Here is a 15,293-nt window from a genome sequence, read left to right on the forward strand (position 1 = left end):
AATTTGTTAGCAAATATAAAGTGCACTTATTGATTAACAAAACAAACATGGTAATCCAAATCAGAAAATATTTCTAAGGGAAGGGCGAAAATACAACCTGAACTAACAAAATTATTTTTATGCAGTTCAGGACGGCATAGTTCCCTTACCCCCTTAGCCCTTCATTTATTTATTTTTATTATATTTGTTACAAATATATACTTTAATGGAGTCCCACTTTCTGTCCTGAAAAACTCCAGGGTGCTGTTGCATCAGAGATAGGACTTCATCTTTTCTAGGTGCTCTACATTTCCTCAGATGATCACTGAAAAAATTTTCAGTGAGTTTCTTTTCCTGTTCAGACCATTGTTTCCTTAAAATTTTTGGCTTTCTCGGACAAGAGACAGTCTCCATTTGTAGTTGTTCATTGGTCGATGTTGTAGCAACGGATGTAGTGGGCCAGTTCTGGGGCCTGCCATCCTCAACTACATTATCTTCATTGTCACTTTCCAATTCTAGAATGCTATCATCAATATCCAGCTGAGAAAGGCTTTTGCCTTTATATTGTTGAATTGATGTCTTTTGAGACATCAGAAGAATTTTAGAGACTTTTGCAGTCTGGTATATGTCAGATGGCAGTCTATACCACTCTTGATGGGTTTTAGTGGTATGGCCCATAAAACTTGCTAATTGCTCTAAATCTTCCTGATCCATCCTCAGTATCTGCGAAATCGTGGCCAAGTGCTTCCGCAACTTTGTTGAAGTTAAGGAAGCAACTTTTTTTGGATCTCCCAATGCTTTCGTTACATGTTTTCGAAAAACATGATAGCCACTTATAGGTCCATCTGTACCACATATACTGAATAAATATGGATTATTGGCTAGACAGAAATTGCTTCTAAATCCGACAGCGATATCCAAGGCCTATTTAATGTTTTTCTCAAAGAGCACTGGTACACCTCTGCCTCGTTTTCCACGTACAACAATACGTTTTAATTTTTTGATGCAGATCTTCTCTGCTGGTGATAGCAGCATATCAAAGTCGCCCGATTCTATCTCTTCGTTAATGTATCGTTCATAAATATCCAGTGGAATCCTCTGAAGCTCTCCTACTCTTCTTTTATTGAACAGTAATAGACTACAGTATGCTGCTTCTATGATAGCCCTAAATGCATTTTCGTTTTTGTCATTTTGTATGAGATGCCCCTTGGCCGCGGATAATATGCTCTCCAGATACACTTTGAGCTTCTGAAACAGAAAAAAATATGTAGTAGCAATAGTGAGGCATGCAAAAATTTCATATTGGTGTTTCTGGTCAAATAAACAGCTTTTGCTTGTAATTGGTTTTGGGGAGGTTTCGACCACAAACTGTGCTACGAGTTTATGGAACATTGGTTCCAGGATTTTATGAGCTACATATTTTCAAAAGTTCACATAAAGTAACCTTTGGGCTCTTTAATGAAAATAAAGAAGAATGTATCGACACTGACTAAGCATTATCATTCTGAGAGAACAAGATAGAAATATGCAAGTGTTGTTCAGGAAAAAGTTATAAAAGCTTTAAATACCTCTAATATTTCTAGAAGTGATTAAATATCGATCAGGAAATCTTGGAAGAGTTAACAAGTTTTATGGGCCGAACTACAACTTATTAAAAGTGATGCTTATGCAACGTTCAGTAAATTTTCACCTGAAAACAGGTGATAGTACACAAAACAAATTGTTGTGCCACTGATTGAAATATTGTCGAACAGTTAGTGGTTCATTGAAGGGGAAATAATTGGAAAGCTCATTTCGGAATACAAATCGAGTATAATGAGTCTGTTAAAAGGTACTAAACTCTAAGATTCTTCGAAAAAGAAACTGACACAAAAAGCATTATATTCAGAAAAAGGATACAAGATTCAATTTTGAAACACTTATTTACCACATTAATCAATTAATAAAGAGACAAACTTACTGCCAAATCTTCAGCAATTGGTACTATCGTTGGTTTGTTAAAGCGCTTTACATTGATGTTTTGTGCAGCTTCAGTCGATATTTCGATGGCCCATTCTTCTTCTATCAGTTTCTTCATGACATTCAATTCATCCAGCTTATCCGAGTTCATATTTTCTTGTACCTCTAAAGAGTAATATGCTGCAATAGCTTTTTTTATCAAGGTCCCCATTTGGAGGGCAAAAGAAGGAGAACCAAATGCCTTTTGTCCAGCATCGTAATTTGTAATACTTTTAACAGCTATAACTATATACTTAAATTTCGTAGGGTGTAACAGAGTAGCGAGAGTAAGCGACTTGTCCTCCAGTATTTTTCTAACTTCTATCACTATTCTTGCCAGCCTTCTCATATAACGTTTCGCTACGGAAATTAAATGTCTTTCTTTATGACACTTCACGTACCTTCGCCCAACTTCGCATATTATTTTGTCTCTTTTTGCGACCAAAGACACGATGTCAGCTTTTAATGACTGCAAAACCCCGGATATTCGCAAAGGATCATTTGGTCCGAAATATCCAGCTAGTAGGGTCTGGCTGTCTGACTGATGTCGATGGCGCCTATTATTGTTCTTTTTTTCTGCATTTAGGGAACAACGAGCAACGTGTCGTCTCAATGTATTCTTCATATAGTATCCTGAAATGAAACAAATGAAATTGAAAAATACAACAATTAATTTCAATTTCAAATATTTAATTAATATAATATTAATTGAATGCTGAGTTATTTTTCAGAGCTGTAACCACACAGATACATATTTTGTTTTCAAAATGAAGTGGCTTTATAAATTAACTCTTCAAATCGACAAAAGTAGTGTTAATCGTATTGACTCAGAACGCATTTATGAAAACCCTTGCTTGAGAAGTAAAAGGTCGAGATCTCATATCTTCTTGTCCAAACTTACCTTTACAGTGGATACAAGGGAGTAGCGTATCACTGGATGCTCCTTTGTTATTATCAAATTTCCGTTTTTGAACAGGTATGCAATTGCCAGAGATAAAGTCCCCTTCTTTTCTTATTTTGTTGATAATCCTTTTTCGATTTGGATCTTTTTTATCCAGCGCGAGAAAGCGTCCTACTTCTAGTTCATCACCATGTTGCCTCTCTAGGTGTCTTGCAAAATTGTTCACCTGCACATCACAATAGGGACAGTGATGTTTTCTCCTCCTTTTATAGACCACACTATTCTCTTTATCTTGGTAGGTAGTTGGCGTACTTGTACAGGCAGAGGAAGTATTATCATAATTGTCGTTTGCAATCATATTACTTGGATATTCTATAGACTTTAATGCGGTGAAAATACCACTCTCAGACGTCATCATGGCAACTTCGCCACTGCATTCTGAAATTAATTAAATTATGTTATTTGAGTTGTATGAATTATAGTATCAAGTAAGAGTGCTCTGTATTTCCCATTCTGCTGAAATGCATTCGTAAAAATTATATTCGATTGAATTTCTTACCCAATTTCTCTCTATCTCGGTTAATAGTAGGCGTACTTGTAATGACATTAGAGTTACTATCATAATTGTTGTTTGCAATTGTTTTGTCTGCATATTCTACTGGCATTAATGTGGTGAAATTATCACTCTCGGACACTATTATGTCAATTTCGTCACTGCATCCTGGAATGAATTAAATAGGTTATTTAGCTTCTTTGTTTCATATTACATAGTTCAGATGCTGCGTTTATCTTACATTACATTTGGTATAAATATGACCAGGAAACGGTAAAATTAAAAATGTTAATAAGCTCATGATTTTTACTTTTGTAAAATTCCTTATCAGTATTTCGGAAAGTAACAGCTTACCTCCCATGCTAGCAGCCGAAATCGTCTGTAATTGAGCACTTCTTAAAATAGTTGGATTCACTTCGAGGTATCCAGCCACAGTTTCTTTTGATCTATCGGCTGATGTATCACAATAAGAACTACTCGTAGTAGAACTGAAAACATATTCGCTTCCGTCGCTTTCCGTAAAGCTTTCTTCAGAGATATCTGAAAAATTGAGAGATGTTCAATATACTAGAGACACCCAGTAGATGAAAGTTTCACTATACTCAAATCCACGCAACGCCTGTACTATACCTATTTAGAACAATATTAGAAAAGCAAAATTTTAATGTTTCCAAAATTCTAGATACAAAACATCCATTAACAAAACCCGAAAGCATTTTGGATATCACTGTTACTGATTATTGTGAACATTTGTTTTTTAGTTGTTAAGAAAGTGGGTGTTTGTTCATTGTAGTTCTGTATGAGTTCAAGAGAGAGAGCACTGTCGTGACGGTCTCTCGCACTCATACAGATCCACATTGTGCAAGTGCTTTCACAAAAGCTTAGAATAACAATGACTTCTGAAAGGCTTTGGGCTTTTGTTAAAGAATGTTGAAGAAAATTTTGGAAAATTAAAACCAATAAAGTCAATTCTTTATATATAGGGTGTTCCGGGAGGAAATGGACATAGTAACACGGTAGGTACCTAGTATGAAATGAGGCCATTTTGTCTTTGAAAACAAAGATGCATATAAAAAAAGTATCTAATTCAAACCTAAAACTATTCGGACAGTTAAAATATTCAGAGCCGCACTTTTTCACTTTCACTTTGATATTTTTCAAAATCAACATCTTTCAAGTAATATATTGAAATCTATGACTATCCACAAAAAGTCAATGAATGGAAGTTATTATATATAATATATATAATCAAGCACCCTTCTAGTAAACAATGGTCTAGGGAAGTTATGAATGGCAAAAAAGATTGACTGCACCTTTTTGGCCTTTCAGTAAAAGGTATTATTTATTCAAATTATATTAATATCTATTTGTATGGAAGAGCAGGAGGTTGTATGGAAGAGCAACTAAGTTGAATACCGCCTCCTTGTTGCGATTATGTGGTATGATATATGGATTTCAAAATAATAAAGACACATTATTATTATCATTATTATCTGTTAATTTCGAAATAAAATTCCCACAAATTGAGACGTTATTAACTTGATTTCATCACAGTATTTTAGAATGATGGAAAGTTTTGAACTAAAAATGTTTTATCACCTCAAAATTCTAGGGTTGGATTCCATTTTTTCGTATTTTACTAAACGCAGCACCCTTTAACTCTTGCTCCTCATTTATTATTGTTTTTAAGAACTATATCCTACCAACTGAAGCTGTTCAGTAAGACTTAGTAGAGGGGAAATGGTTGGAAATTATTATGAAAATTCTCGAAATTTGACGTCCTATATCATCTCAAGATTAATTGAAATATGTTAACAAAGCTAACACATATTCAGATTCAAAAACTGGTTGGTACATTTATGTGGTTTAACCAAGTTCTACCACTAAATTCTGACGTAATAAAATTTTAAGTTCGACCCTGCACACTACTCGAATTGAGTAAAATTGCGTTATAAAGGTCATTTCTCCTCTACATCCGAAGTCATGATATACAAAATCAAATAGTAGGAAAAAATGTTTAGAAAATCACTCAGAAAAATAAATGGGGTGCATGAAATTACTTTTGCCTCTTATTTATATATATTTTTGTTAATTTTTTGGTGATACAATAGTAGTAAAAGTTACAGAATGTTGTACTTGACAAAGTATAGTTCAATAACGACCATCATTCTGCAAAACTATGATTGTTTAAAGCTGAAAAAAATCAACTCTGGCCCTGAAGTTTCAACCCGTTTGATTTAGCTTTAGCTCAGTCCCAGACAGTTTTATTATTGTGCAAATATCATTTAAATCGGTTGAATAATTCTAAAGATATGTGATACTTAAGATTCGGTACGTTTTGATAAATTACTTTGTATATCAGAAAAAAATAGGTTTAGATTATTTTTGTTTTCAGATACAAAAAGGGTCACAGTCAATTTGAACTTACTATTTCCATTTCCTTCTACCCGTATAATGTTTGTCCGCTTATATCAACAAAAATATTTCTTTTAAAAAAGCCTATATGGACTTTTCTTTCTCAAACTTGTCCAAAGAAACTAAAAGAATTGTTCGCAGCGGAAAAAGCAATTTTTGGAATTAGTGGTAGAATTTATTAAAATATTTAGTACACGGAAAATGTACTTACCCATATTTTTTGCCGCTGCCACCATGGCATGTGTTCGTTTCCTAAACGAGTACATTACAAATCGCAACAAAGTACCACTCACTACGGACGCTGAGTAACAAATAAGGAAAAAACCACGAATTTTTCTACACTAAACACGTGCAGTGTTGTCTATGGGTATATAATATAGAAGCTCGGTGAGACTTTACAATGAAAAATTCCTTATGCGGATATCCAAAACATGTGATTGTGCATCTTATTTCATTTTGTACGTAAAAACACTTGTAGTAAACGTTTCTCGAATTTACTAGAGGCGTACGGCAGTGTTCGAAAAGTACCTCCCTCCTCAGCCCTAGTCATCCTAATGACTTTTTTTATTCCCCAATATTTTTGAGATCAACGTTCCTACCTTGTTGATAAAGTTTTGGTGATTTTGGCGTTTTAATATTATATTGTTACCATTTCTTAGTACATATTCTTCTGTTTTACGTAGATTCAATATTAAACTATCTTTTGTCTCTGTCATAAACAGTAATAGTAACAAATTAATATAAAATATAAATTAATTCTATATATTTTAATTCCAAAATTCCAATTATTCAACTTGATTTAACAGTTCAATATGAAATAATCCAAACCCACCGTTAGTACGTCCTTATCTGTAAATATATCTTATGGTCGCAGGTATACAATACTTGATTTCTAAAACTTCAATTGCATATAAAAAATGGATGCTGAGATGTCCGCTAGAGTATTACATACGATAAGTGTTTATTGTTCCCACCAACAATAAAAACAGATTTCCAATTTCATCACCTGCGTTCAAAAAGAGATGCCGAGTTAGCCGGTATATCAATGGCGAAAATAACTGTATGTATGGACGCACAGTGAAACCACGCCATGGATTATTATATACATATGTATAAACTGCAGCGCCACTGCGGTCGATGCGTCAACCCGAATTTATACGGATGTCTTGGTTCCGGCTCAGATAACGTCCATCGAGATTTTTATATTTTCGGACTCTGGATGCTATCATGATGCCTTCTGTGATGTTTTTTCGGGGAGGTCACTGGGCGTCCGTATATCGGACGCAGGGTGACAGCGGACGCCAGGTGAACCTACAATTTTACACATAGGATGCACGATTGCACCGTATATATATATATATATATATATATATATATATTTATATATATATATGTATATATATATATATATATATATATATATATATATATATATATATATATATATATATATATATATATGTATATATATATTTACATATAAATATATATATATATGTATATATATTTACATATATAAATATATATATATATATATATATATATATATATATATATATATATATATATATATATATATATATATATATATATATATATATATATATAAATGTGAAAGTTATTGAGTGTCTTGATATAGAAACATAAGTTAATATCGGATATAGCCCGAAACACGTGTCTATGGTTTGCCACTTTCATGAGTGCTATGTCCGATATTAACTTATGTTTCTATATATATATTCCCACAGCAACATATCTTGTTTCATTACAATTCCAACACAAAGTATTGAAGAGGTATACATTATTTTGCATAATATTGAAAAAGATTATATCAAGCTATCCGCATAATCTGCGAGAATATAAGACTCAGCATTTACTTCCCGTATCAGGTAAGGTGGAGGTGGTAAGTGGAGGTGGGTTGAGGAGGAGTGGCTTAGGTAACAAAAGTGGGACTGTGTCGCCAGGACGGTACCTGGGGATGTCTAGTGAAGATGACACCCGGCTGGGCGTGGAGTCCTACGACATCATCAAACCCCAGGCCGCCTGCCGCACCGAGACCAGAGCTGGTGGGTGCTAGTCCTCCAGATGATCTATCCGTCGAGCCTCCTTCAATAAGGAAACTGGCTCCAGCATTTCGGTTTCGCGTAGCTCCATTTCCATCACCACACGATTAAAACCAATAGTTCGGCTAGATTATTAGATTCCCTGCTTTCAACTAAGCTCATTGCGCCGCGGGGGTACAACTGGCCACCACGATGGCAATAGGCCGGGCCAGAGGGTTCCCTACGATCCCTAATCCTAACCGACACACACTTTGCGCCTTGACCTACCTAAAATCCCTGTCCCCGAGGATGAGAACGGCCTCCGGAGGAACACGGACAATTTAAAGCCCCCAGACAGCAGTGCAATGGAGCAACTCGCGTGAGTTATTCCGTAGTTGTACTGGGTCGGCGTACCTCCAGATGTATTCGGGCCCGGGTAGGTCAAATACGTCGAAGGAGGCCGGCTAGTTGGTCCCTCGATAACGAAGCGTTGGAATCGAATTCGTTTGTTGTAAAAATCCTGAAAAGGACAGGTTTGAACTGAAAAGTTCAATTGTGATTATTATCTGCAGCTCCTGGTATACGTTGTACTCCTTAGTATAATCCTGAAAAGGATGACTCTCAGAACTACGTCGTTCTATTATAGTAACACAGCAGCGTCCTCGTAGAGAATGTATACACACATCCAATATCTCGGAAATGTCCTCCTTTGAAATTTTATTTATCACCTTTGCCTTGAAAAAGGCAATTTTTAGCGTTTGTTGATAAACTAATCCACTTAGGGAAGTATCTTGGGGGATTTGTTTTTACTTCCCTAATCTCTGAAAAAGAAACTTGCAGCCGTAGACTTTCTTCCACAATGTTTCTAACTTTTAAACCAACTTCCAATATAATAGTCATATGCTTGTTATCGATAATACTCTCTCACGAACTGTACTCTAATAAGCCAGAGCCCGAGTCTCAGACTGAGATTCCTTTGCCTGCGAAACGCTCTATATTTATCTTTCCGCGGGGCGCGCGCATAGGCTCCGTCCACCTATCAATCGTCCTTTGTCCTAACCTGATTCGTCAATTACTGAACTATATAGTGGAGTTGGTAACACCTCCGCTCTAAGATGTCGCTTGCAGTTTCTTTTAATCAGAGACCAGGAAGTGCTCTCTATTGGGGTACTAGTGCACTATCACTTGTACGTTGTAACTCAGCGACCTCCTCGAACCAAGTCTGCATTTGGTTCAACGATTCGGGGTCACTGCCCACCACACAAACCAAGTCACACACATTGAATAACTCGCCCAGCTCGTCTGCGAGCTGGAGCAAGATTTCATCCTCAACTTCATTGTGTGCCTCAGGCTCTTTATGGGGAAGAACATTCTCTCCACATCTGTGTCGAGATCCATATTAGTTTGGGTCTGATCCGGATTTCAGAATAAAAAATCAGGTAGCTGATTCCTCTTACCCGTAATATGCTCTACCTTGAAGTCGTACTCCTGTAGGAGCAAGGACCAACGCGTCAGCTTGGCTTTTTCGTCCTTCATTATATCCAACCATTTTCTGTGAAAAGGGTAAACGTTCCGTCTTGGAAATAATGCTTATATTTCTTCATCGCCCACACCACCGCGAGGCATTCCGTCTCGTTAATGTGATACTTTCGTTCGGTGGCGTTTAGCTTGGCGCTACTATACGCAATAATTCTCCTAGTATCCCCTTGGGGTTCCATCTGGAAAAGTACTGCGCCTATGCCAATATAACTGGCGTCAGTTTGAAGGCCATACGGGAGGTTGGCAGCACGTATTGCTCCTGCAGTCTATTACAATCCTTGGAAACCACCCGGCCAAGAAAATTAAGGGTGCTTGACCCAAACTGGCATTTGGATAGAGACAGCCAGAGCCCATGAAGCCGGAGTCGCTCTAGGATTAGCTGCAAATGGCCACAGTGTTCCTGCAAGTCGTGCGAACACAATGATGTCGTTCAAGTAGACCTTGCAAAACCTGTCAACAAAGCCTACCAGGACTTCGGACATCAGCTTCTGAAACGCGGCAGGTCCGATCTTGAGCCCAAAGCTGAGAACCTTAAACTCGTAAACCGCTTGATCCGGTCCTCCGAATGCGGTGTACTTTCGAGATTCTCTGTCTAACGGGGCCTGCCTGAGATCCAACGTCGTAAAAATGCCCCACCCAATTCGCGCACTGTCTCTTGAATAGGAGGTAGATAGGGGGCCACAGTTATGATTAATTTATTCATCTGCCTATAGTCCACACAAAACCGGAGTTTCCCCCCTTTCTTGGGGACCAGTACCACCGGCGAGCAATAAGGAGAAGTGCTTCGGGCAATCACTCCTGCCTCTAATAATTTCGAAATTTCATCGTGAACGATTGCCTTCCGCATTTCCGACATCTTCCCATAACGGGATTGACGGAATGGTCTTTCCTCGTTTACTCTTATTTTGTGGACTATTGCTTTGGTCTGAGGCTGACGGATCGTCTCCTCGAAAACATCAGGGAACTGTTCCAGTATCGGTAGGAGCTCATCTTTGCTCTCAGGGGAAAATTGTGAGTCTTCCAGCTCCAGCGGGATACCCTTCTTTGGAAAAACCCTGTATGCTGGGTTTGTCTCGAAATAAATACACAGCCTTGGGGCTTGTCCGAAATGAATCGACCCTAAAACTGGGGTACAACGCGGGGGTACAACTGGCCATCACGATGGCACTAGGCCGGGCCAGAGGGTTCCCTACGACCAGACTGAGATCCCAGACTGAGATTCCTTTGCCTGCGAAACGCTCTATATTTATCCTTCCGCGGGGCACGCGCATAGGCTCCGCCCACTATCAATCGTCCTTTGTCCTAACCTGATTCGTCAATTACTGAACTATATAGTGGAGTTATAACAACTGCTCGAGAGCTATCATCACTCAAACTGCTTGTTCTAGCCTTCGAATATCTACCGAATTTAGTTGAGTGTCTAGCTGTGTTAATCTTCTCCGAATAAAAACTGTGAGTATATAAGTAATGTTGATTATTATGGTTTATTCTAATATTTTGTGAATTTCTAGTGTGCAGTATGTCTTTCTTCATTGACGCTGGTAAATGCGTGGAGGGTAAGGTCAACATCCTGCAGGACGTGGTGGTGCAGCAATCGGAGCTACCGCAGGATATCGTGGACTTAACGGAATTCCAACTTGGACCTCCACTCAGCCTTCTTTCTGTAGAAGTTGTATTGGTAACGGCGGATCCAAAACCCGGATGCAGCTGTAAGGAGGATGTTCCTTCGACCACCCCTTCTTCTGAAACAAAGAGCACTGCCAAAGTTGCGAAGAAGGGGTCGAAGATTGTCGATAAGAGAGCGGCACCGAGCGGTTGTGATGATGACTTTGCTGCTCCCGAACCGGTTAAGAAGAGGAGGCCCGCCGCTAAGCCAAAACAGGTGGTGGCAGAAGTATATGGAGATGTGGGACGAGTCTAACCCTTATCGACGGTCGCCAATGCCCTCGACCCTCTGGCGGGCCCCTTCTACGTCAGATTCCGCCACTATCACGAACGCTAAGGCGACCAAGGCGAAAAAGCAGTCACCGACGGCTGCGCAGATGGTAACTGCTGAGTGCAACATCGAGCCAGCTATTACGGCATCTTCGGATACCACGGTCGAGCCGTATCATCAACCACTTGCCGGCTCTATACCACCTCCGCCACCGATGCCTGCGCCAAGTGTTCAGCAGGTGACTTCTGCCCAACCCTCTGGCAGCGAGGTGGAGTTACCGTCATCGCAGAGGACGTGCTTGAGCTCGACAGGATATGCCCAGAGGAAAAAGGAAAGCTGGTGACGATCCGGGGCAGCGATGAAAAATTGGCGGAGATGGCAGCACGTAAACGACGATTTGAAGTTCGACAGGCGCAGCTAGTCGAACAGAAACGGCGTTTGTTGGCTGAACTGGCTGAGGTGGAAATCAGCATCAATGGGGTCGACGAGGAGTACCATGTTGAGGCGGATTCAACTAATCGGTACCGCATGGAGGTCGACGAAATAGGCGAGCGTGTTGAGGCTCTCAGGGAGCGAATCAGAAAAAAAGTTGGTGTCGTTGGAACATAACCTTCATCTATTTCCTTTCCCTAGATCCTTTTTTTCATGGAGTGCAAGTGGGTTGGTTGGTGTACTCAGGTCACAGCGTGGTTGGGGCAGTGTCCTCTTCCCTCCCTTCTTTCCATTCCGGAAAAAATATCTAGTGAACACTTCATTCCACATCATCCCCACTCCTCCCCCACTCCTCCCCACTTCCTCTCAAAAGTATAAAAGTAGGAATTATCTGATGGAATATTCAGTTGATCACCCACCTTCAACATGGAAGCTGATTCAACTACCGAGCCATACAGCCTCCCTGAGCCTCAGTTACCATACTACATGTCCCTCCAAGAAGATTTCGACCACTGCACCTCACAGTTTTGGATTTGAATACTTGAATAATGATTATAGAATGCAGGTGCAGCATGTAACTGGTAGCGATGAAGCGAACCTTTCTGATGGGGAGTATTTGGATCCTAACGGATGGTGGGATCCTGATTATTTAGGCGATGACCCACTGCCCTGGGGAGACGATGACGATGAGTCCGAGGAAGTCGAAGATAGTTCTCCACCATCCCCAGTCCTCATCGAGGATATTCCTCCACCATCCCCTATCCTATTTGATGAGGTCCTCAATTTGAATGACGATATGTGATCCTTCCTCCCACCCTTAATCCTTTCCTTCCACGGAGTACACACTTTTTGATTGGTGTACACGAGGCACTGCGAGATTGGGGCAGTGTCTTCCTCCCTCTCCCTTATTAGTTTTCCATAATAATCACTCAGAGTTTCTCATAATAATCACTCAGAATTCCATGAAGATCGTCATTCTTGTTGCTTTTGAATTTCAAACACTGAATTGTTTTACATTTACACTTCACCCCCTGAAAATAATATAAATTAGTTTGTTGTTTTTTTTTCTAATTTAAAAATAAATTCTGATGAAAAAACTGCTTCTGCTTTTTTCCAACTAATATGCTGACATATGGGACCGGCAAGTGGTTGATGATACGGCTCGGCCGTGGTCTCCGAAAATGCCGTAATGACTGGCTCGATGTTGCACTCAGCAGTTAACATCTGCGGAGCCGTCGGTGACTGCTTTTTCGCCTTGGTCGCCTTAGCGTTCGAGATAGTGGCGGTATCTGACGTGAAAAAGGTCCGCCAGGGGGTAGAAGTCATTGGCGGCCGTCGATAAGGGTTAGACTCGTCCCACATCTCCATATACTTCTACAGCTCCGTCTGCTTTGGCCTCACCGACGACACCGCTTGTTTTGGCTTAGCGGCGGGCCTCCTCTTCTCAACCGGTTCGGGAGCAGCAAAGTCATCATCACTACCGCTCGGTGCCGCTCTCTCACAGACAATCTTCGACCCCTTCTTCGCAACTTTGGCGGTGCTTCAATGGCAGTCGCGGAATTTGCTACGTGGATCATGATATTTGGGGCAGGGTTTAGTTGATATTCAATCTCAATTGTAAAAAATCCAATTTCATACAACTACTTTCGTCATAACTATTTTTCGTGTAAATTGAAAATAGACTAGTTATTCAATGGAAATGTATATTTTCAGATGTAAACCGGACTCATATTCTACTACTACGTGGAAATTTCTCAACTTACATTCATATGAAACACCCGAGAAGAAGAGTCTCATGCCGTGAGACGATATCCTCTGGTGTACTACTACTACTACTGTTTGTATGGATAATGTAGCCCCGAAAAGGGCTGTTCTTTTCATCAGAAGGCTCACGGTTAATGTGTCACATGTTTGACACTATTACGTATTATGCATGCTGACACTCTTGTGAAATTTGTGAACGGTCTTTCACATGCCTCACACCAATACTGACCCATCTGCATCATAGAGACCCTATCATGGGTGTTTACATGTTGATACCAGCCGCCGTTATTGTTCCGTATCGAGTAAAATCGAAAACAGCTCCAACATAACTTCTGGATACCACCATCGATCGTTTTGAATCTTACGTGCGCATCTGTCACACAATACAGGTCCAGTCGATCTTCTAATGTGTCGGTGACGTTGAGCCATCGGACGCCGATCATTAAGGCACCATCATCTTCAGATGAATCAGTCACAATACCTTCATCACTCAGGTCATCCTCGATGATATCTTCTTCAACAATCTCCTCGTGCTTCAAAACATTAGCTTCTTCGTCGACTTCAATATCTGCCTCGTCTTCTATAATTTCAACTTCCTCTTCCACAATTCCCTCTATGTTGGAAGTCATTCCATCCCCATTCAATGGCTCATCATCCGTCCAATTATGCTCATCATCAAGTGATATCCTAGCTAATATAGCGGCGATTTTTTCGGAATTCATTTTGATGTGCTCTCACTTACTGAGTGAGGTTCAGGATCGGAACTCGACTTTTATATGATTCGGTTGTGGTCGTGGTAGCGCCTCCACACTACTCCAACTTCTTGCTCTATCCGATTAAAAATAGGGGTATGCCAGCCGAGTCGAATTCACGAGAGGAGCAGATCAGGAGACGCGATTTCCATGGTAATCGTATATCGACATACACCCAGATAGGCTCTGGAATTACCTACTGATTTTAACTCTATTTTCTCAATTTAATTCATTTCATCATATGTTGATTTATAAAATAAATAAATCCATTGCTACAATATTATGATTGAATGATTTTTGGTATTTCGAAACTATTTATTCAGCGAAGAATAATAGATTCCACAGTTTTAGAAAATTCATAATGAAATTCAAATTTATTAAATTCCACTTTATTTTTCATCAAGTACAATAATAATGCTATCACACTAATGCATTTTCATTGATCCATGAGTTGTGATGTTCGGAGAATCCCAGCCAATTTACATATAGACAACGTCTATTTCATTTCAAAACTCGCTCCACCAAATATGTATTGGGGTCATGGGTTTTGTTCAATTCCATGCCATAGAAGGAACCTTTAATTGGCTGTCCGTTCACATCTTCGAGCGCATAAGTTATAGGTTCTGTTCTATTTACTTTTATAACTTTGTAACAGTTGTAGTTTGCCGTATAACCTTTTTCGAATACGCTTTTATATTTACTGATTCGCACCATATCTCCAATTTTAAATTTTATTCTTTCACGTTTTCCATGCTGCTTCTTTGATCTTGCATAAACTGTCAATTTTGTGAATTGTTTTACGTCTGCAGGCTTCATATCCATGGTACGATGAACTTTGTTGTTGTATCGACTTGTAATTTTAGGAAGAATATTCAACTAACTGTAATGGTCTTGAGGTGAAAATTGTCTATAAAGCCAACTTTTCAACGTCCTGATGATTCTTTCCGCATTTGCAGCCTTTTTTGTGCTGAATGTTAAGTAA

General features: G+C 39.4%; 2 protein-coding genes across 2 annotated transcripts in view; both read right to left on the reverse strand.

Moving 5' to 3' along the window:
• LOC111512315 (alkaline phosphatase) overlaps positions 1-15,293 on the reverse strand; it is a 952,023-nt gene that overhangs the window by 131,464 nt on the left and 805,266 nt on the right. The window lies entirely within an intron of this gene.
• On the reverse strand, positions 55-6,501 carry LOC141483494 (uncharacterized). Its single transcript, XM_074178166.1, has 6 exons — positions 6,058-6,501; positions 3,786-3,971; positions 3,438-3,599; positions 2,879-3,316; positions 1,940-2,610; positions 55-1,227 (listed from the first exon to the last, which is right to left on the reverse strand). The coding sequence occupies exons 1-6, from the start codon at positions 6,110-6,112 to the stop codon at positions 904-906; spliced, it is 1,836 nt and encodes a 611-aa protein (XP_074034267.1). The 5' UTR covers positions 6,113-6,501; the 3' UTR covers positions 55-903.

Source organism: Leptinotarsa decemlineata, unplaced genomic scaffold, assembly GCF_025532065.1.
Source record: "Leptinotarsa decemlineata unplaced genomic scaffold, Ldec_3_MD MMD2_tig00003557_RagTag_RagTag, whole genome shotgun sequence".
In the NCBI taxonomy this organism is placed as follows: domain Eukaryota; kingdom Metazoa; phylum Arthropoda; class Insecta; order Coleoptera; family Chrysomelidae; genus Leptinotarsa; species Leptinotarsa decemlineata.